The sequence below is a fragment of the Notolepis coatsorum genome (genome assembly GCF_963971535.1).
Source record: "Notolepis coatsorum genome assembly, chromosome: 9".
Lineage (NCBI taxonomy): Eukaryota > Metazoa > Chordata > Actinopteri > Aulopiformes > Paralepididae > Notolepis > Notolepis coatsorum.
Genome location: NC_140173.1, coordinates 67,867,874 through 67,889,706, shown reverse-complemented (window position 1 = coordinate 67,889,706; position 21,833 = coordinate 67,867,874). Strand labels below are relative to the sequence as shown.

Below are 21,833 nucleotides of genomic sequence, written 5' to 3'. Positions count from 1 at the left end.
ATCGGTATATGTACATAAGTTATTTACAGAGCATGGTAGGATATGCTAGGTCCTTTGGTAGTGCAATACACTGTGAGACATGCTCTACAAAACATTAAATATCTTTGGAACTGTTTGTGATAAAACTTCGCTTTAAATTGTATCTGACTCAGGAGAGACTAATTAGAACTTTCCATGTTGAAAATAATAATTCACTGGTAAACTATGGTGTTATTCAACAAAACACAAGGTTTCTTCACTGGGCGTTTCTTTAATGTAAAATATTGTATGCTCACACAAAGGTAATGTATGATGGTGACTTTTCACTGCACCAGCAATACAGGGTAGGTTCCCCTGAACCATAAAAGGTATAACACTTGATACTGACTCAAACGAATAAGCTCAGAATTGGCAAAAATGCAACACTATGTCCAGGCGAACCTTTGTCTATAGGCTTTAGACTGAGGATTAAAATGTTTATTTCATGTTTTTTTTTTTTTTTTATATGTTTAGGTTGACATTTTACATCTTACCAAAAGTTGGACAAGTATTCAAATACTTACACAGGGTGAAAAACTGCTGTCAGTTCACACTGATCCCAACCCAGTGATAAAACAACAAGGTGAGGTTGTATCGACTGCCAAGCCACTCAACAGAATTAGGTCTACAAACTTGTTCTTGAGCAAGAGGTTGTTAATACAACAGGTGATCCTGCTGTATTATAAAAGAATGTCTTACAGTACCACATGATGGGAATACAAAAATAAAAAGATGTAGAGGTTAGTCAATTTAAATGTTTAAGACACATTTTTCTGTCAAAAATTTGCATTCTTGACCATGTTAGCACCAGATACCCAGTGATAATCCAAACTATGGCTCTGCAAGATAAACTAGTACATAGCTCGCAGTGGGGACATCTAAATACTCTACATATTGTGGCGTTGGGGAAACTGTAACGCTCCTCCCGGTCCTGCTGGACCAGACGGCAACCCTCCCCCCGGTTCGGCTGGACCAGGATTTGGATCTTCACAATTTCCCTTCATACTCCCTTTCAATAACAATACACCAATGCACAATACAACACTGCCACCTGGTGGACTGATCCAGATGTGGCAGCTCTGGCATCAGGTCACTCAGTTGTGTGAATGAATGAATGAATGAAAACTTTATTTAACAGATTGCAGAATGGGTACAATACAGTACGGCTCAATACATACAATTGTTAAGGGGATGCAGACCTGAGAAAGACGTTTGTCTTGTTTCCATCAGGGTCCCCAGTGTCATATCATTTACTTCAATTTGTGGTTTGTATATTTGTTGTCTTTGCTGTCTGTATTGTTTCCACTGTGTTAGTCTGGCGTTCCTACTGTCTGTGTTTTTTAAATGTGTTCTAGTCTTGTGTGTGTCTCTGTATTGTACATTTGTTCTAGTTTATTTCCCAGTGTGTTCAGTCTTATGTTAGTTCTGTTTACCACACCTGTGTCCTGTTAACAATCACCCTCTGTCTCTAATTAGTGTGTGTATTTAGGTGTTGTGGGCCCAGCATACATCATTATTTCTTGTTACCCGTGTGTACGTGTTGTCAGTCGTGTATCCTGTGTTTCCTGTTTTGTGAGTAAACCTTGTCTATATCATCGCCGTCTCCTGCCTGCTTTCTCCAAGCTCTCATGTTCAATCTGCAAACTGGGTTCCAATTATCATGCCTGCCAAGCGCAATCGTAACAGGAAACGTTGTTTGGGGCAACACAACACAGACACTGTGTTTATGGGTCAAAACACCATGTTTATTGTCCATAGGGAGAGAGAAGATTGTTAGAGGGGGTTGCCTGGCCCGTGGTGAACCCCAAGGTATTCCGTGAGGGAAAGTGGGGGGGCAGCCGGGCCAGGCATGTTGTCCCAGCGGCCGTTGTCACAGTTGCCTCTCGCAGCCTTTTTCAGCTGCTTTTTAATGTTCTTCAATTTTCTTTCTCTCCTTGGCATTCTGTAATGTCAGATAGACTATAGACCAATACTAACCCCACTTTTAAGTTTACTAGCACTCTTGTTATGGTTTTACTTCCACAACCCTCCATACCTGTGTGACACCCCCCCTGCACTTTGGCACATGCTCTACGGTTGCACAATCGGCACAGGTGATAGGAATTATGCTGATGGATGGAGACTCCACACCTGCTTCTACTCATCTACTCTTCCCTACAAGAGGCCTGGTTCTCCGTTCATTCAGCATCAGATATTGTTATGGTGTGGTAGGTGTGTTGGACCCAGGTGCGGTACAGAACAGATACGACGAGAGGGAGAGGCAGATGTTGGTTTTCAAACAAAGCACTACTTCTTTAATTCGAGTAGATTAATGAACACGCATACGATGGCGGATAAACAAAAGGGGAGACATCTCCGTCTCCAAAACACGTTAAATACGCTTCACAATACATGGATACTCTATACCAGGGGTAGGCAACCCTAGGCACGCGTGCACGCGGGGGCATTTTCATAGGTACAGGGGGCAGCATTAAAAAAAAACTTTTTTTGCTTTGAAATATTATAGTGAAATATTTTGCACTGTTGTCGCATTTATCTTGTTGAAATCCTCCCACAGGTTCTTTTTACTACCACATATTTAATTGAGACCCTTTATTTGTTTATTATTTCAATTTAGCTGGAAATACATTGCTACATCATTCAGTAACATTTGCAGAGCCTTATAACAAAAACATTATTACGGTCACCATTGTGACCAGTGGGATTAATCAACACATTTTATTATTTATTTTTCTATTTCATTGAACATTGCACATGTTAAAAGCAATTTTTTTACTCAAAATGTGAGTATTACCAAGTCAACTTGTGTTCTTAAAACAATGACAATAAACATAGGTTTATTAGGTTGAAGGGGCATAGTGGGCAAGGCGCTCGCCACGAATGACGGAGACGCTGGGCTTGCCTGTTCGAGCCCAGCGCTCCACATTGCTTTCAGTTTAGCTGGCCGTCCGTACTAATACACATTGGCCGTATTAGGGGGTGGTGGGAAACTGATGGGTGGGGATCGGGCGTTGTGGACAGCGACTCCTACAGGTCGGTTGGTGCGCCTGCGCAGTAGAATCAGGAAGTGTCGGGGGCAGCGTGAGCCTCCCACGCGTTACTCCTCGCCACTGAGAGATCGAGCTGCGCAGGTGAAAAGATGCGACTGCTGTTACCTCAAGTACCGGAGGGGACTTGTGCTATGTATGACTTAGTCCACATTGCAGCCGGCTTGTGGGAGGCAAGAAACAGCGTTCGTGACAGGGGAGGGTTGAATTGGATGATACGAAATTGGGATGGGAGAAAATATAGAAAATGGGAGAAAAAGTTGATAAAAAAAAGTTTATTAGGTTGAAATAATGTGGTTGTGTACTTATTTTTCTGTTAACTTATTATGGATTGAAAACTGAAAACCTTAATGCACAGTAACTGAACTCAATATTTTAAAGTTCTGGTAACTTATTATTATTTTTTTTTTTACAGTGTAGTCTTGCGATCAATCAAAACTTATTTACACAATATACCTCACATTCACCCTCCATTCACATCCTGGTGTTCTCCATTAGGCCTGTAGGTGGAGCTATGACAGCACACGTACAGTACACACACCGATGGTGTGTGATGTGTCCAAAAATTAATGGGCAATTGTGAGTGAAATGGTCGCACTGTATGCAGCTGTTTGTCTGCATTGCATCCCCCCCCCCCCCCCAACTCAGATTTAGGGTTGATACAACCATCATAATAATATTGTTAATAATAACAATAACAATAATGATGTAATAATGTAAAAATTATCATTAACACTTTGATTGCCTAAGGTTAAATTCATGATATACCATCCGTTGCCAGCTCTATTTAACATGGAGAAGTTCCCCTTCTTTGCAGGGCTATAACTTTTTTAATTCTATTGCTAGATTGCCATTATTAGGGCCCATTCAAGGTCCTATATGTATTGTTCATGGTGTAGCAACGTTAAACTTTTTCATTCACATATTCATACTAAAATATGGTCTAAAGTATAAGTATGTTTTCATCTCTTTCTGCAGCTTTCTCCAGAACGTGATTTATAGCCCCAAATGCATTATATTGATGATGAAATACAGTTTGGTAGGAATCTGTGCGAGATCAAAAATTTCAATTGGACGTACTTCTACGTATCATCTGATGATGACCGGATGGGCGGGGGATCGTTTATAATTCCGTGGGCAGCGTTATATCATTCATCTAGTGTGGGTGATATGATCATCAGAGCAGTTTATATCGAACACGTTCAAAAATAACGCTGAATCTTACCGTATCTTCCTCGCGCCGTTGGACGATGAGCGTGGATCTGAAATATTCCTATTATGGGATGTAGAAATACGCGATCTATTTCCAGGTTGTATAATAGTATATACGTCCAAATCATGTTGTTTTTTCGAGTTATTTCCACCGATCGATGTTCACTGTGTGAAGGCGGAGTCTCTCTAGCATTAGCGAGTGCCCGGACCACATATGGAGTGAGTCCTACCGGGTTAAAGGTACACATCCGGTTTCGATCTGCCGATCGGCCACCAGATGGCGCTCTTGAACCGCTAGAGGATTGAGAGGGGATCAGAACTGTGTGTCAAGGGCTCCGGATGGAAAATATGATTCCGTTCACAGATTTTTGAAATATTGATATCAAAGACGAGTTCCGGCGTCCGCTGCAACTTGAGCATGGCGGGGAATGACGAGTTCCGGCGTTTTCGGCAGTTAAAGTGTTAAAAAGACCTGATTATGAGAAAAAAAATTACGATGCATGGAATATTGTTGAGGCACACTAGTTACAACTATATTTCAAACAGGCACTCGATGTCAAAAAGGTTGCTGACCCCTGCTCTATACAATAATCAGGGAAAACAAAGGGGAGAAAGCAAGGTCTCCAAAATACGCTGAGTGGTAAACACATCAAATGACGGTGCTGCATATACACACGATTATATAAGCATTCAACAATGAATTAAATCTGCAATCAAAGTGACACTGTGACTCAGACACTATAGCGAACAAACGTATCCTCCATGGCAAGGAGCGATAAGGCTTACACATGTAGGTATACTCACGGACAGTTTAGTGATCGACTGACAGGGTTTGTGTGACACAGGGGAGAATATGAAGAGACATCTAATGAGCCACACCAGGTAACAATGAGTGTAATTAGGACAGGTGGACAGGGCAATTACCCACCAGGGAACACTAGAGGCTCGCTCACTGAGCAGAGCGAACCCCAAACGTTACAGATCTTCCCTAAGAATGAACTGCCCCCCACCTCCAGTGCTCCCCACCGGCCACGGTCGTCCGTCCACCAGGCTAAAGACATACACACACCCCACCTGTTTTCCCCCCCTTCTGCGTAGTAATAAATGCCCTACGGGGTTGAACATTATCCTGTCTCCCGTGTTGTGCATTTGAGCCCACCATTTACAGAGTCCTAACAACACTTAATAAGTTACTTTAAATTCCTAATGAGTCCAAAAGTCCTATTTTGTAACAAAAATAATTCCCTCAGGGAAGGATCTTTACACTTCTGCTTTATTTCCAAATTGAGAACAAGGTACCTGTTTAGTTAGCTAGCTCCTTAGCTAGTGTAGTACTTTTCTGGGCTAATTGTTCTGATATAATCAGAACCTAATATCTAATCTGCTCTACGTTGTGTTTAAAACCTTTAAAGCCCTGGAAAGTACTTTAAACAAAGACCGGGAGGTCTTTGTTTGACGACCAGCGGCGCAGCAGGAGAAATGGAGAAGAGAAGGTGGTAAACAGCATCGGTTTTAATTAAAAGTTAAGAGTGTAATTACAATGAAAAATGGATTCTGCAATGATATAAGAGTATTCAAGTACTAAGCCACAGATCCCTTATATCAGACTAATATTAAGGTAGAGTTGATAAGTTGTTGCTGGGCTTTGTTCTGTTGCTGATGAACAAAGGTAAAGTCTGTTCTCCCTCCAAAAATGTTCTTCTTTGTTCTGCTCCTCTGCTTCCGCATCGTCTCCTCCCGTGTGAAGAGGTGGGTGTGGTTCCTTGGTGGTTTCGTTTCAGAGTCTTCTCGACATCGTCACCACACCCCCCCTTATATCAAAAGCCTGGAGTCTCTGCGTGACGTCACCAAAGTGACATCATCAGATGTTTTCCTCCAATCCCAGGCCTACTAAGTTTGAATGTGAAATAGGAGGTTGGCTTCACAGCCAACGCTATATTTCCTTTGTTTTCCAGTCAAAGAACAAACACCGTCTAACAACCTAATACTTGGGTTATTGATCTCACAATATATATATTCGAATTGCAATTGATTACATAAACACAGAGATATCATATTTGAACACAGTCTGATACCATAAAGCCTAGATTCACCCTAGGTAAAACTAGTTTTACTTTGCAGGGGATTTAAGTCTGTAACACAGTCTGCTGACTTTCAGTGAATAGCTAACAGGCCTAATCATTCTTTTAACTTACATCAATATCTCTTTTATACAGTTTAGTATGCAACATATTTAAGTATTTTCCAATGTAGATTCAAAACGTGGCCTAATTTCAAACTCTGTGTTTCCCCGTCATAAACCTGGCGTACTTTATATCATTAGATTCAAGATTATGTCCACAATAAAACAGGATTTTCTATAGTTCATATTAAATTAATCCAAGTATACCAATAGTCATTTAAACATGTACTTATTGTTACAGAGAATGGAGACGCATGCTCCTCCCCTGACAGCTGCAGCATGTTGTAGTCCTACCCGAGGACCTGGCCTGCCTGTTTAGACCTGGGGCATAAGGTGTCGGCTTCCTGTACTATAATCAGCCACAGGACCAGTTTAACAACCTTTGATCTAGTGTTCTGCAGCTGCCAGGGGCTGTATGCAAATGACCTCCTGTGGTGCTCCCCCGGTCTCTGTTAAAACACACACACACACTCTCTAAGCTTGTCCCTCAGGACATATCAGGTTTCATGATAGTGACATGTTTCTACAAGACTAAAACACATTAGTTTGATTTGAACACCAGTTTCAGACCTTTTCTAGTAGGAATAAAAGATTCAATACAGTTTTAGGATTTGTGTTCTATCAAAAACTACTACACTAGGCATCTACTGAATGAATGAAACTGGAATGAAACTGGACTTTGAAGAAGTCTTTATTTGTAGCACATTGCTACATCGTCATGCAGCGTACACACACATGCGAGATGGACGACACATAGGACACACACATGCACTAGCGGACTGGCCAACGGGAGCAGCGGGAGTATTCCCGGTGGCCTGGCAGACTGGTATGGCCTGGCTGCCCTGGCAGACTGGCAAATGCTTTTTTTTATTTTTAAATTTGTTTGTTTGTGCCCGCAGTCAGGCCACTGAACTCCGAAGCAGGCCAGGTCGGTATATATGTTTCTATTTGCGCATATATAAGTTCAGGCAGGAATGACTTAACTTGTTATTCACAACCCAGCGCGATGCAGTGTGCCTGCGCAGGCCTCGCCAGTCGCCAATCTCAAACAAGCCTATTAATTTAAATCATGATGAGATCAACTGCCGAAACCCGGGAGATATGAACGTTTTGGATATCTCTAGAATGGGTGAAGACGAACGTCAGACTAAAATTGAAAGAATGAGACGAAAGCGGGGCGCAATCAGAGGTGTTATTACGCAAGTTTTGAATCAGATGGACATTGAAATTGACGTGGAAACTCCGTCCGCATGTTGATCACTTTATTGGATTTACTGCTGGGAGTTAAAGAAGACAGTTTGTTGGAACCTGACCGTGAAATAGAACAGCTATAAGTCTGATGGATGATTTGGATGCTGATATTGAAGCCGCGAGATGTAAGGAGCGCGTCATTATGTTGAACTGACTGCAGCAGCGGGAGGGTGAGTGATGCAATAGCGCCAGTGAAGTAGAGAAATGTAATGAAACGTGCACCGGTAAACTTCTATAAACGACACTTTCGTATTATAACCCGACATTTGGACAATCCATTATTTGGAAAGTACTTATTCTACACTTTGATGTAGTGTATATCTCCGTTTTGTGCTGAAGCCAGGTCGCATTTATACTGATATATTGCAAATGCTATTGCTGTCATCTTGGGTCTCCCTTGCAAAAGAGATCTTGTATCTCAATGGGACTTGCTGGTTAAATAAAGATTAAATAAAAAAAGAGATACAAAACGCAGTTTTTTCCACGGGGGGGAGGGGGATGGGCCTGGCCTGAGTCAAATTCCCGGTAGGAATTACGGTCCCAGTCCGCGACTGCACACATGCATTTTTGGGTCGGTGTTGAAATGTCTTCTCTGCGCTTGACCCGTCCTGTCGTCCTTCCCCCCAAGGGCAGTCGGGAGCAGACATGGGTTGCAGCGTGGGGCCGCGCCCACGGACCAATCCAAGTGCTCCTGTCCGTCTTCGCCAGGACAGCGTTAGCAATCTGTTCTGCATGTTTTTCCATTGTTCCTTTTTTTTTTAATTAAGGGGAAACCCTTGCAAGCACCGGGAGAACATACAAACCCCACACAGAAAGGCCCGGGAGATACCCTACTGTCACGTTTCCCTGATAATCATCAACCTACTGTAGGACCTTCTTGCTGTGAGGTGACAGTGTTAACCACTACACCACATTGCCACACTGTACAGTAGCCTAGGGCTAAAACATGTGCGATCAATAAAATACAAAAAATACAAATCATCCGGTTGCTGTCTCAACCTAGTCTCAGTGACATCAAGTTCCAGTGGTGTATCTGGAAGTATTGGTACAGTGCCCTGTTGTAGAGCTGCTATAGAGCTGCCTACCGGGAGGAGGTTGATGTACTGGCACGCTGGTGCCAGGACAACAGCCTGCTCCTGAATATTGGTAAAACCAAGGAGCTGATCGTGGATTTTTCGGAGAACACAGCGGGGGGGACACACGCCACTGAGGATAAACGGGGCTACCGTGGACAGGGTGAGCAGCTTTAAGTACCTGGGGGTCCACATCTCAGAGGACCTGACATGGACAACACACATAGACTCAGTCGTAAAAAAGGCAAAGCAGCGCCTCTACCACCTGAGACAGTTAAGGAAGTTCAGAGTATCAGGGAAGATACTCCAGTCCTTCTACTCCGGAGCTGTAGAGAGCATCTTGACTGGAAACATCACTGCCTGGTATGGAAACAGCAAGGCACAGGACAAGAAGGCCCTACAGAGAGTGGTGCGCTCAGCTGAGCGTATACAGGTATTGCACTACCACCCCTGCAGGAGACACACCCTTCAGAACAGAAAGACACAAATGAACACACACATGCATATGCATACACACACAAACGCATGCACAGATGCACACATACACAGACGCACGCACACACACAAAGCTATTCATTCCACCATCGCCCTTGAGGCACACCTGCACTCGACAATTAAATATTTAACACAAATACAGACCAGTTAACTCCCATTATAAATACATGACAGAGAGGTTGTGTCTAGTGGTGTGAGTTATTTAATATAATATCACTGACTGTACACTTTTTGACCAATTAAAAACCATTAATCAAGATATTTGACAAGTCAACCTATTCACGAAATCCCATATGAGAAATATGCATGTTATTGCGAGTGATTACAATACCTCCCTGTGCTTCGTATACAGGTGCAGTGATTTCTTTCTTAGCTGCAGCGCTGGTCTTAATATAATCAATTCTATAAACAACATAGCTTCTTCATAGCTGTGAACATCCCACCCAATCACTATTCTCTGATCATATCTGTGAGAGACAAACACGGGAATAACAAGCAGTCGAGTGACATTTTTGTTTTGGCCTCTAATCTTGTGTGTTTGTTTGAGTGAGAAAAAGAGAGAGGGGGGTGGGGTGTAGTTAGGCAGGGAGAGAGAGAGAGAGAGAGAGAGAGAGAGAGAGAGAGAGAGAGAGAGAGAGAAGGCTACCAAGCTACTTTATAGCTGTGAAGATCCCAAGGCCTCTAATCTTGTGTTTGTTTTATGTGTGAGTGAGAGAGAGAGAGAGAGAGAGAGAGAGAGAGAGAGAGAGAGAGAGAGAGAGAGAGAGAGAGAGAGAGAGAGAGAGGGGGAGAGAGGAAGAGAGAGAGAGAGAGAGAGAGAGAGAGAGAGAGAGAGAGAGAGAGAGAGAGAGAGAGAGAGAGAGAGAGAGAGAGAGAGAGAGAGAGAGAGAGAGAGAGAGAGAGAGAGAGAGAGGGGAAGGGGGAGAGAGAGAGAGAGAGAGAGAGAGAGAGAGAGAGAGAGAGAGAGAGAGAGAGAGAGAGAGAGAGAGGGAGGAAGGAAGGGAAGGGGGAGAGAGAGGGGAGGGAGAGAGAGGGCATGAGAGAATAATTATGGTGAGTCATTCAGCCTTTTTAGAATTCCTACTGAGGGAGGAGACAAAGTGGTGGGCCAACCATTCCATTACAACCTGCCAAGTACACACACACACACACACACACACACACACACACACACACACGTTGGTTGCCATGTGCATGCGTGTGCCAACTTTCCCCAGTGTATCCAAACACATTCTTGGTCAACTTCAGACAATGGATGGCAAGTAATTGCAGGATAGAGGCGGATGCACCGCATGAAACGCACGTCATCTGTGATCAGTTTCTGTGTACAATACAGTCTGTACAGTACAAAGACGAGCTTTATTCATATTCTAGTGGAAATCTAACCCCCAGTGATGGAGCAGAACACACACACACACACATACTAACTATCTTAGCATGATATACCTCTTTGATTCGCATAAAAAAACTACAGTAATAGGTTTCCACATGTTCTCAAACCAGTGTGACAAGTCTGCCCCCACTCAACCCCCCCCCCCCCTTGTTGTCCCATGTGACTTGTCCTGAATTACTCCATCTGGCCACACCCTTACGCCAGCCAGCCAATCAGATGAGTGTAGGCGTGGCCTCGGCCATGCAAGGGATACCAACCCTTTATAAAAAACCCTGTGTCCGTCTATCCGCCCCCACAGACTCACTGACTCTCAAACTCACTCAGACTCGGATTGAAGACTCGGAAATTATGAACTTCCTCTCTGGCCTTATGGGTGGTGGTGGTGGTGGTGGTGGCGGTAGCAGCAGCGGAGGTGGAGCTGGAGGTTTCGGCAGTTATGTGGATAAGGGTGTTGATGCAGTTGGTGAGTATGGATTCCCCCAGGGGGTGGAGTGGGGAGGGGAGGGGGCAGGTACAGCTGGGCTTTAGACCTCATTAGACTGGCAGTGTCGCTCATTAACTCACGTGCGGTTAGCCACTCTGCCCCTGGTGGCGGTTCACGGGCATGGCACTCATATTGAGAGTCTGCCCTAGTGCTTCGACGCCGCGACAACAAGGCGTGTCCTTGTCTCGTTCGTGTTGATGAATGGTTTCTTCTTCAAGCTTTTGGAGTTTTTTTTTGCTGACCCAGTTTGCACAGCAGCTTGTATCCATGGAGACCAGGTGTGAAAGGGGCTCATTCATGTGTGGAAGGTTTTTTACAAGGTACTGAGTTTTGAAAGAGACGAGAAATACAACATCTGGACCTTTTTAGTAAAGTAACTAAAGTAGTTAGGCGGATGAGCAGCCCATAAGGCTTGATGTTTTATTCATTTTTTATTTTATTTTTTTTTACATCTGAGCACAAAATAACGGCCTCAAACTCGCATCTTTTGGAAATAAAAATCGATTTTATATCTTTATCAATTGTGCTTCTATATGTAACATACACTGGTTGTGGAGCTGGGGAGGAGGAGGAGTGCACCCGTGACCCCCGTTTCCATCAGGGGAGTTGATGTGGACATGGTTGAGGTGTACAAATACCTCGGTGTGCACATCGACAACAAACTGAACGGGTCAAAACATGCAGAAGCACTATACAAGAAGGGCCAGAGCCGACTCTACTTCCTCAGAAGGCTGAGATCCTTCAATGTCTGTACAAGGATGTTGAGGATGTTCTATGAGTCGGTGGTGGCGGGCGCCTTCTTGTACGCTGTGACCTGCTGGGGCAGCAGACTGAGAGCAGTGGACACAACCAGGCTGGATAAGCTGGTCAGGAAGGCCAGCAGCGTGGTTGGGGTTGAGCTGGACTCTCTAGCGAGGGTGGCGGAGAGGAGGAGCCTCGCTAAGCTCCAGGCCATCAGGGAAAACCCCACCCATCCACTATACACAGACTTGGCTGACAGGAGGAGCATGTTCAGTGCTAGGCTCACACTACCCAAATGCAGCACTGAACGGCACAGGAAGTCCTTCATTCCAACAGCCATCAGACTATATAATGCATCACTGTGCCTCACTGCATCACTGAGCACAGAGCGGCAGCTCAATAGTGGCAGGAGGACGCGACTAGCGGCCTCCAGGCTCCAGAACAGGGGGCAGCGACGGCTGCCAGACATTGATCTAAGTCTTATTGGAACCCAAGGAGGACAATACACTACCTAAAGCATACTGCACCTAGTTACACTGAATACTGGAATATATATTTCATATTTCATTTAGTTAGATTTAAATTATAATTATATTGACCAAATTGTTTACCCCATGCTCAGTATGCTCAGTATATTCTTACTGTATTTATTTCTGTATATTTTATTTCATTTCATTTTATCCTATTTTATTTTACTCTACTCTTATCCTAGGCAACTTGATTTGATTTGTGTTATTATTCTAATTTGTGACCTGTCCTGTCTAAATGTTTAAATGTTGAGCGATTTGCAGTGTCTAATTTCCCACAGGATAATAAAAGTATTTCTATTCTATTCTATTCTATTCTATACACATGGGAGAAACAAACACATTACACAAAATAACACATATAGGCTTGGCCTCATGGCCTGTAGCTGTAGTTGCTAGGCTTGGCATGTAGTTGCTAGGCTTGGCCTGTAGTTGCTAGGCTTGGCCTGTAGCTGTAGTTTTTAGGCTTGGTCTGTAGTTGCTAGGCTTGGTCTTTAGCTGTAGTTGCTAGGCTTGGCCTGTAGCTATAGTTGCTAGGCTTGGCATGTAGTTTCTAGGCTTGGTCTTTAGCTGTAGTTGCTAGGCTTGGCCTGTAGCTGTAGTTGCTAGGCTTGGCCTGTAGCTTTAGTTGCTAGGCTTGGCATGTAGTTGTAGTTGCTAGGCAGAACAGAGTCAGCCTTTGTTCCCTGTGTGTTTTCCATTACCCTGCTGCCCTCTCTGCTGCCAGCGGTTTAGCCCCTATAGAATTGTAAACTCAGTCCTGTGCTTCAGGGAGTGTTTGATCAGAGTTTCTTTTTCATCTATTCTCTCGCTTGACAATAGATTTCAGGGAGACATTTTGTAAAATCAACACCATGCTGCACCTGGTACGTACGGATAGACAGGCCCTGGTACGTACGGCTAGACAGGCCCTGGTACGTACGGCTAGACAGGCCCTGGTACGTACGGCTAGACAGGCCCTGGTACGTACAGCTAGACAGGCCCTGGTACGTATGGCTAGACAGGCCCTGGTACGTACGGCTAGACAGGCCCTGGTATGTATGGCTAGACAGGCCCTGGTACGTATGGCTAGACAGGCCCTGGTATGTATGGCTAGACAGGCCCTGGTACGTACAGCTAGACAGACCCTGGTACATACAGCTAGACAGACCCTGGTACGTACAGCTAGACAGGCCCTGGTACGTACAGCTAGACAGACCCTGGTACGTACAGCTAGACAGACCCTGGTACGTACAGCTAGACAGGCCCTGGTACGTACGGCTAGACAGGCCCTGGTACGTACAGCTAGACAGGCCCTGGTACGTATGGCTAGACAGGCCCTGGTACGTACAGCTAGACAGGCCCTGGTACGTACGGCTAGACAGGCCCTGGTACGTACAGCTAGACAGACCCTGGTATGTACAGCTAGACAGACCCTGGTACGTACAGCTAGACAGGCCCTGGTACGTACAGCTAGACAGGCCCTGGTACGTACAGCTAGACAGGCCCTGGTACGTACAGCTAGACAGACCCTGGTACGTACGGCTAGACAGACCCTGGTACGTACGGCTAGACAGACCCTGGTACGTACAGCTAGACAGACCCTGGTACGTACAGCTAGACAGACCCTGGTACGTACAGCTAGACAGACCCTGGTACGTACAGCTAGACAGACCCTGGTACGTACAGCTAGACAGGCCCTGGTACGTACAGCTAGACAGGCCCTGGTACGTACAGCTAGACAGGCCCTGGTACGTACAGCTAGACAGGCCCTGGTACGTACAGCTAGACAGGCCCTGGTACGTACAGCTAGACAGACCCTGGTACGTACAGCTAGACAGACCCTGGTACGTATGGCTAGACAGGCCCTGGTACGTACAGCTAGACAGGCCCTGGTACGTACGGCTAGACAGGCCCTGGTACGTACAGCTAGACAGGCCCTGGTACGTACGGCTAGACAGGCCCTGGTACGTACAGCTAGACAGACCCTGGTACGTACGGCTAGACAGGCCCTGGTACGTACAGCTAGACAGGCCCTGGTACGTACAGCTAGACAGGCCCTGGTACGTACAGCTAGACAGGGCCTGGTACGTACGGCTAGACAGGCCCTGGTACGTACAGCTAGACAGACCCTGGTACGTATGGCTAGACAGGCCCTGGTACGTACAGCTAGACAGGCCCTGGTACGTACAGCTAGACAGACCCTGGTACGTACGGCTAGACAGGCCCTGGTACGTACAGCTAGACAGACCCTGGTACGTACGGCTAGACAGGCCCTGGTACGTATGGCTAGACAGGCCCTGGTACGTACGGCTAGACAGGCCCTGGTACGTACAGCTAGACAGGCCCTGGTACGTACAGCTAGACAGGCCCTGGTACGTACAGCTAGACAGGCCCTGGTACGTACGGCTAGACAGGCCCTGGTACGTACGGCTAGACAGGCCCTGGTACGTACAGCTAGACAGGCCCTGGTACGTACAGCTAGACAGACCCTGGTACGTACAGCTAGACAGACCCTGGTACGTACAGCTAGACAGGCCCTGGTACGTACAGCTAGACAGACCCTGGTACGTACAGCTAGACAGACCCTGGTACGTACAGCTAGACAGACCCTGGTACGTACAGCTAGACAGGCCCTGGTACGTACGGCTAGACAGGCCCTGGTACGTACGGCTAGACAGGCCCTGGTACGTACAGCTAGACAGGCCCTGGTACGTACGGCTAGACAGGCCCTGGTACGTACAGCTAGACAGGCCCTGGTACGTACAGCTAGACAGGCCCTGGTACGTACAGCTAGACAGACCCTGGTACGTACGGCTAGACAGGCCCTGGTACGTACGGCTAGACAGGCCCTGGTACGTACAGCTAGACAGGCCCTGGTACGTACAGCTAGACAGGCCCTGGTACGTACAGCTAGACAGGCCCTGGTACGTACGGCTAAACAGGCTCTGTGACACAATGATCCTCCAGCCTGCTGACATTCTGCTTTCTGGAGTGGTACAGTACGTACGGCTAGACGGGTGACTCAAATCACTCCTCCAGCCTGCTTTGTAAAAGCGTGGACCTGCCCCGACTCGATCCTGTTATCTCTGTTTCACAGGCTCTCATCAAATTTGATTAAATGTTGACAAGAGAGCGAGACACACAGTTGTAGCGGTTGTTTGGACTTACTTAATTTTTTTGCTGGGGTGCCAGTCAGGGCGTGGCCATTCAGGGGGGCGTGGCCTGACAATGTTGAACTCGGGTGGGTGAGTCGAGTCTAAAGTCACGAGGGTGAAACCCTACAAATGGTTCATGTATCAATAATATCACAGTATCAAAGGGTTTGTGTATCAATAATATCACAGTATCAAAGGGTTTGTGTATCAATAATATCACAGTATCAAAGGGTTCATGTATCAATAATATCAAAGGGTTCATGTATCAATAATATCACAGTATCAAAGGGTTCATGTATCAATAATATCACAGTATCAAAGGGTTCATGTATCAATAATATCACAGTATCAAAGGGTTTGTGTATCAATAATATCACAGTATCAAAGGGTTCATGTATCAATATGATCACAGTATCAAAGGGTTCGTGTATCAATAATATCACAGTTTCAAAGGGTTCATGTATCAATAATATCACAGTATCGATCTGACCCTCAATAATACATATAGGAGACAACCGGTACTCAAACGACCACAGTTGCTGTTGTTTTCAGTTCCACAACAAGACATGGATTAAGGAAGCACAACACACACACACTAGTTATTAAGGTTCAGAGGCGTGTGGGGTCCAGTTCCAACAAATATAATCCACTCCAGGTTTTCCAAGGTTGCAAAGAAAGAAAGAAAGAACAGCAAAAACTCCCTTTTAGGTTCTCAGTCACAAAAAACAACAATAATCCACATGAATAATAATATAAACAATGACTCACTTCTTCAGTTTCCCCTAAAACAAATGTTTAAGAACAGTTCTGTGAGTCAGTCCAGTCCAGTCCAGGGAGAAGGCCTACTACAGTTGGTGGACAGTTAATTCCCCCCCAAGCCTCCACAAACCACAAAGTGTACACTGTACGATGTGTATTTTCAAATATTTTGGTGGAAGTTCTTCGATCACGTGAAACAGATTCCTGGCTATGGTATGTGCGTAAAGGCCTTATAGGTCATTTATTTTGTAGCAGACTCCTTTGCGTGTGTTTTGCCAACATAGTCCATCTCAAATCCCATCTGCTCAGCTTGTGTAGCAAGCGTTTTGCATTCGTGTTTTGGAATTCACCTCATCTCAAGCCCGGCCTCTTTTCTTTAAAAAAAAAAGAAAAGGTGAGCTGGAATGCTGTCTGACAGCCTTGTATAGAACATTCTTCACTGCAGCAGTCATAGAAGACAACATGGAGCAGTCCAGTGGTTCAGTGAGTGAACACTAACCATGTAGTATACTGGCAATGCCATGGGTTCAGATCTTGCCCTCAAATAAATATGAACCTATTATTATTATTATTATTACTACTACTACTACTACTACTACTACTACTACTACTACTACTACTACTACTACTACTACTACTACTACTACTACTACTACTACTAGGGTTAGGGTTTGGAAAAGTGTGTCTTGGTAGTCTTGAGGTAAAGGCACTTTCCCTCCCATGCGAGTGTCCTGGGTTTGAATTCCCAGCAGGGGAACTCAAATGTTTTCTGAAAACTGTTAAAAGTTAAAAACATTTTGAATACGTAATATACGTACTTATTTGTAAATATGTAAAAACATCAATATATTACTTATGGCTATAACATAACGTACAATATGTACCTTCTTCCTGCAGGTCGATATGATAATACTTAATAATATATAGATATTGCAAGCGAGGTCGGGCTGCTCTGATCTAGTGCTGATGGTGTCTTTGGTACTTGTTGTCCTGCAGCTCAGATGGCCAAGGACAAGGCCAAGGAGCTCCTTGCAGGAGGAGGAGGAGACAAGGAAGCGGAGAAAGGTGGAGGCGGTGGAATCAGCCTGCCGTTCGGTCTCGGCGGAGGCGGAGGAGGAGGAGGCAGCAGCAACGACAACGACAACAGCGCCATCGACAGTCTCTCGTTTGGTGACGGAAAAGCAGAGGGCAAGGGAGGAATAAATATAGACTATTCTGACCTCTTTGGTGGCAAGGGAGACTCAACTAGTGAAGGAGCAGGAGGAAAAGCAGCAGCAGGTGGAGGAGAAGCAGCAGCAGCGGGAGGCAAAGGTATACACACACTTTCATATCCAGTGGTGGAAGAAGTACACAGTTCCTTTACTTAAGTAAAAGTAGAAATACTCAGATAAATGAGTACTCTGGTAAAGGTAAAAGTACACATTCTACATGACGTTTGTGTATCCAATTGACCTCTATAGGTTGTGTTTATGTTTATTTAGGATCCCCATTAGCGTTTGCACTTGACAAAGGCTACTCTTCCTGGGGTCTTAAAGTGGTAACCTATGTGGTCCAGTTATGCTGCTCTGATTAAAGGTTATGTTAAAGGGGTATGTGGTCCAGTTATGCTGCTCTGATTAAATGTTATGTTAAAGTGGTATGTGGTCCAGTTATGCTGCTCTGATTACGTCCTCTTGAAGTTGACAGGCTTCAAATGTGAACGTATATAATATATTTTTTTTATATATATATAATGATCATGAGATTATGTTTTCTATGCAAAATCCTTTTCTTCAAAGTAACTACAGTAGTAACTGATGGGTCAGATCGTGTAAATGTAAAAAGTACAATATTTCCCTTGAAATGTAGTGGAGTAAAAGTATAAAGGGCCCTAGAATGAAAATGCTCACATAAAGTACAAGTAGCTTGAAATTGTACTTAAGTACAGTACTTGAGTAAAAATTACTTACTTACTTTCCACCACTGATCATATCAAGTATCTTATCTTGAGGTGCAATATTTGAATAGACACTGTATCCACAACAGGACCAGGCAAGTGAACCCAGCTAAATCATAGATGATGACAATAACAATAATAATAATGATAATGTAAATATTAATCGTCAGTCTGCTTGGCCACATCTAGGGCTGACTCAAAATGTTAATAACAAAAACACGTAAATATACTGTTATGTTTAAAGGTGTTATAGATAACATTCAGCCACTAGATGTCACACTAGATCACCAGCATGTAATTTATCATGGTATTTACCTTTTATTTTTATGATTCATTCATAAAATACTTTTATTCCACACCTTTCTAAAAGCTCTGTGGATGTAATATTATAATTTTATAAATAATGACATAATAATAATGAAAGTGTTATATATATATATATATATATATATATATATATATATATATATATATATATATATATATAGCACCCAGACATAAACAATCATCAAGTCCTTGCTTGATTTTTTGACAGACTCTGTAGTGGAAATGTATCTTTTTCTTTTGGTTGCCAAGTGACTTAATAATCTCTTCTTCTGTCAGAACCAAGTCTGCTGGATGCATTGGGGGACCTGGTTGAACAGAAGTGAGGAGGAAGAGGACAACAGCCCTACAGATGAACTCATGGGGGGCAGGGCGGGGGGGGGGGATCCTTTCCACTAGGGAACAAAGTGCCTTACTTTTACACCTTAAAGGAATAGTTCAGATTTTTCTTCACCAAAAAACAATGCTGATTTATTTTGCACATAATCTCACACACACACATTCAAACACTCCCCCCCCCCCCCCCCCACCAGTGATGTCATCAGGGACATTGAATCCTTGTTTTAATTACCAGCTCAATGAAATGTTAAAGGAGAACTATCTTATAAATTGCCTTTTTCAGTGTTTAGCATTGTTTCCTAGCTATGTGGACTTATATTAATAGGATATATGTCTCTAATTCTCATATTGGCGCATTCTTCTAATTCTCCTCTCACAATATTCACCCTCACTGAACTGAGTCATCTGAAAATGTGCATATCTGTGATGTCAGAGATGTCTCAGCTGCATAATAATGTGGCAGTTGATGTGGCAGTTGGCACCAGGCCACACAGTGGTTGGAGCCCAGCCTCAAAACGGCTTAAGATCTTGAGGTAGAAAAATGCTGTTTTTGAGTACTTGATTGTTTTGTATTTTGATTGAAATACAAAACAATGATTTTTTTTGAAAGAACATTTACAAAGGTGTTCCATAGACTCACAGGAATTGTGTAAAAGTGCCCAAATAGTGAAATAAATAGTAAAATAGTTCCCCTTTAAGGTAGCAGTTTGTATAAGACAAGGTATTGCTATTTTTTCACCTACTGTACATAACTTCATTGAGTTGTAATTAAACACAACAACACAAGGATTCAATATCTCCAGATAACATCACCGGTGGCCACATTCAAACTCATTCACTCTCGATAACTAACTGTCAAACTAAAGGAATGTGTGCAAAACTGTTTAGAGTTGTTGGATGTGTGTGAGATTATGTGCAAAATAAATCGGTTTTAAAATAACCTTTAAAATGACTGGAATGGAATTAAGGACAATGAAGTAAGATTGTGTATGGAATAAGTGAAATTACGTCGTTTTTTTTACCCTTACAAATGTATACTGTGACATTCCTGATTAAAGTGTTTCATCCCAACTGAAATCTCTCATGATGTAACATCCCTTGATTCCCCACTCAAACCCCCTCACCGTGACTCATCAGACACGTTTTATTAGATTAGATTACATTTGATTACGTTAGATTAGATTAGAACATTAGATTAGATCTAATGTTCCTCCGTTCAGAGGAGTGTGAAGTCCATCCATATACAGTATATATATATATATATTTCTTATGAGTATTATCATTTTCAGGGCTTGGTTTCCCGCAGGTATCTTGGATCAAAGGTCATTGCCTTTTTTCTTTTTTTAATATTGGAACTAAAAAGGATGTTGGAAATGACATTATTTTGGAAAGCAAGGTCTGAACATGTGAATACCTCGGCCTGAGTTTACTCTTGTCTAGAAGTACGTTGTGTGATGATGTTTTATTTAGTTTATACAGTATTTTTACATAAATTAAAATGTTTATTCAAAGTCTGTTCTGTCTTCCTGCATTCACATAATTCACCAGTATGATGGTGGGGTACTCTGATCTCATGGATATTTTAGGGCAGTTACTTCATAGCTATTTGTATGATCTTTATTATTATTAAAAAAAAAAATTAAAGGTCAACTTCGAATGACATGTGTGGTCCATACATAAGTGTAATGAAGAAAATAATAAATGTAAGTCCTACTTAAAGGAACACACCAACATTCTAGGAAATGTGCTTACTGTCTTCTCCACAGAGTCGGACAAGAAGATAGAATATAGGACCTAGATACCAATTTCCTTTCTGTATGTTAAGTAGAAAGCTAGCTTAGCCTAGCTTAGCACAAATTAATGGAAGCGGATACGGACCACTAGTCTAGCTTAAAACTCCGGGAGAGGCTAGGCTAGCTGATCTGTTTCCATTAATTTGTGCTAAGCTAGGCTAGCTTTCAGCCAGATAGCTTTCTTTTCTACTGAACACAGAGAAGGTGATGGTAATGCATGTGTAAATCAAGTGTTTTTGCACAATATTATTGTAGACGCAGCCACACAAATTTCAGGTTGTGCGAAATGTACCAACGTTTCATAGCATCAACTTTGTAGACTTTGTATATATATATATATATACTACTCTACAAAGTTGATGCTATGAAGCGTTGGTACATTTGGCACAACCGGGCCATTTCTCTTACAGCAAGAAGTCACATTAACAACATAGATGAATTTGCATAACATAATTTGCATAGCATAATTTGCGTGGAAGTTGGTAGAACAGCTTTCTCCTGTGTCCTGGTGATGGAATAACGTTCAGAAATCAGAACTCTCTACAGCCTGGTGATTCTATCTCCCTGGGAGAGTTCAAAGCTCTGGTAAAATAAAACTAACTGAGGAGTGCAATTGATGTCTGTCTTGTCTGTTTTAAACTTTTATAATTTTGTAACTTTGGCCATCTTGACCAGGTCTCCCTCGAAAAAAGATTTTAATATCTAAGGGACTTCCTGGTTAAATGAAACAAAACAAAATCAAATAAATAAGATACTGGCACTGTTATCACTGGTTATGAGGGTTCCAATTGAGGTCCTCCCAGTTAAACCATGATACAGATGATCCATAATCTTTTGGTCACTACCATGGTACCTATTTGGAAATACCATCCTGTGTGGAGTCTTTGGATGTTGTCCTCTCCTCTTCTGTGTCCTCTCCTCTTCTATGTCCTCTCCTCTTCTATGTCCTCTGTCCTCTCCTCTTCTGTGTCCTCTCCTCTTCTGTCTCCTCTCCTCTTCTAAGTCCTCTCCTGTGTCCTCTTCTATGTCCTCTGTCCTCTCCTCTTTTGTGTCCTCTCCTCTCCTGTCTCCTCTCCTCTTCTGTGCTCTTCTCTTCTGTGTCCTCTCCTGTCTCCTCTTCTC

At 43.5% G+C, this 21,833-nt stretch overlaps 1 protein-coding gene across 1 annotated transcript; it reads left to right on the top strand.

Moving 5' to 3' along the window:
• The first annotated feature begins 10,974 nt into the window (after positions 1-10,974).
• LOC311234397 (uncharacterized protein) lies at positions 10,975-20,432 on the top strand. The gene is made up of 3 exons (XM_084321571.1): positions 10,975-11,134; positions 17,316-17,630; positions 18,859-20,432. The coding sequence occupies exons 1-3, from the start codon at positions 11,020-11,022 to the stop codon at positions 18,903-18,905; spliced, it is 477 nt and encodes a 158-aa protein (XP_084177697.1). The 5' UTR covers positions 10,975-11,019; the 3' UTR covers positions 18,906-20,432.
• Positions 20,433-21,833: the final 1,401 nt, after the last annotated feature.

Coding starts and splice junctions, on each gene's coding strand:
- LOC311234397 (XM_084321571.1), top strand. CDS start 11,020: ATGAACTTCCTCTCTGGCCTTATGGGTGGTGGTGGTGGTGGTGGTGGC. Junction 11,135..17,315: donor TAAGGGTGTTGATGCAGTTG/GTGAGTATGGAT, acceptor GTTGTCCTGCAG/CTCAGATGGCCAAGGACAAG. Junction 17,631..18,858: donor AGCAGCAGCGGGAGGCAAAG/GTATACACACAC, acceptor TTCTTCTGTCAG/AACCAAGTCTGCTGGATGCA.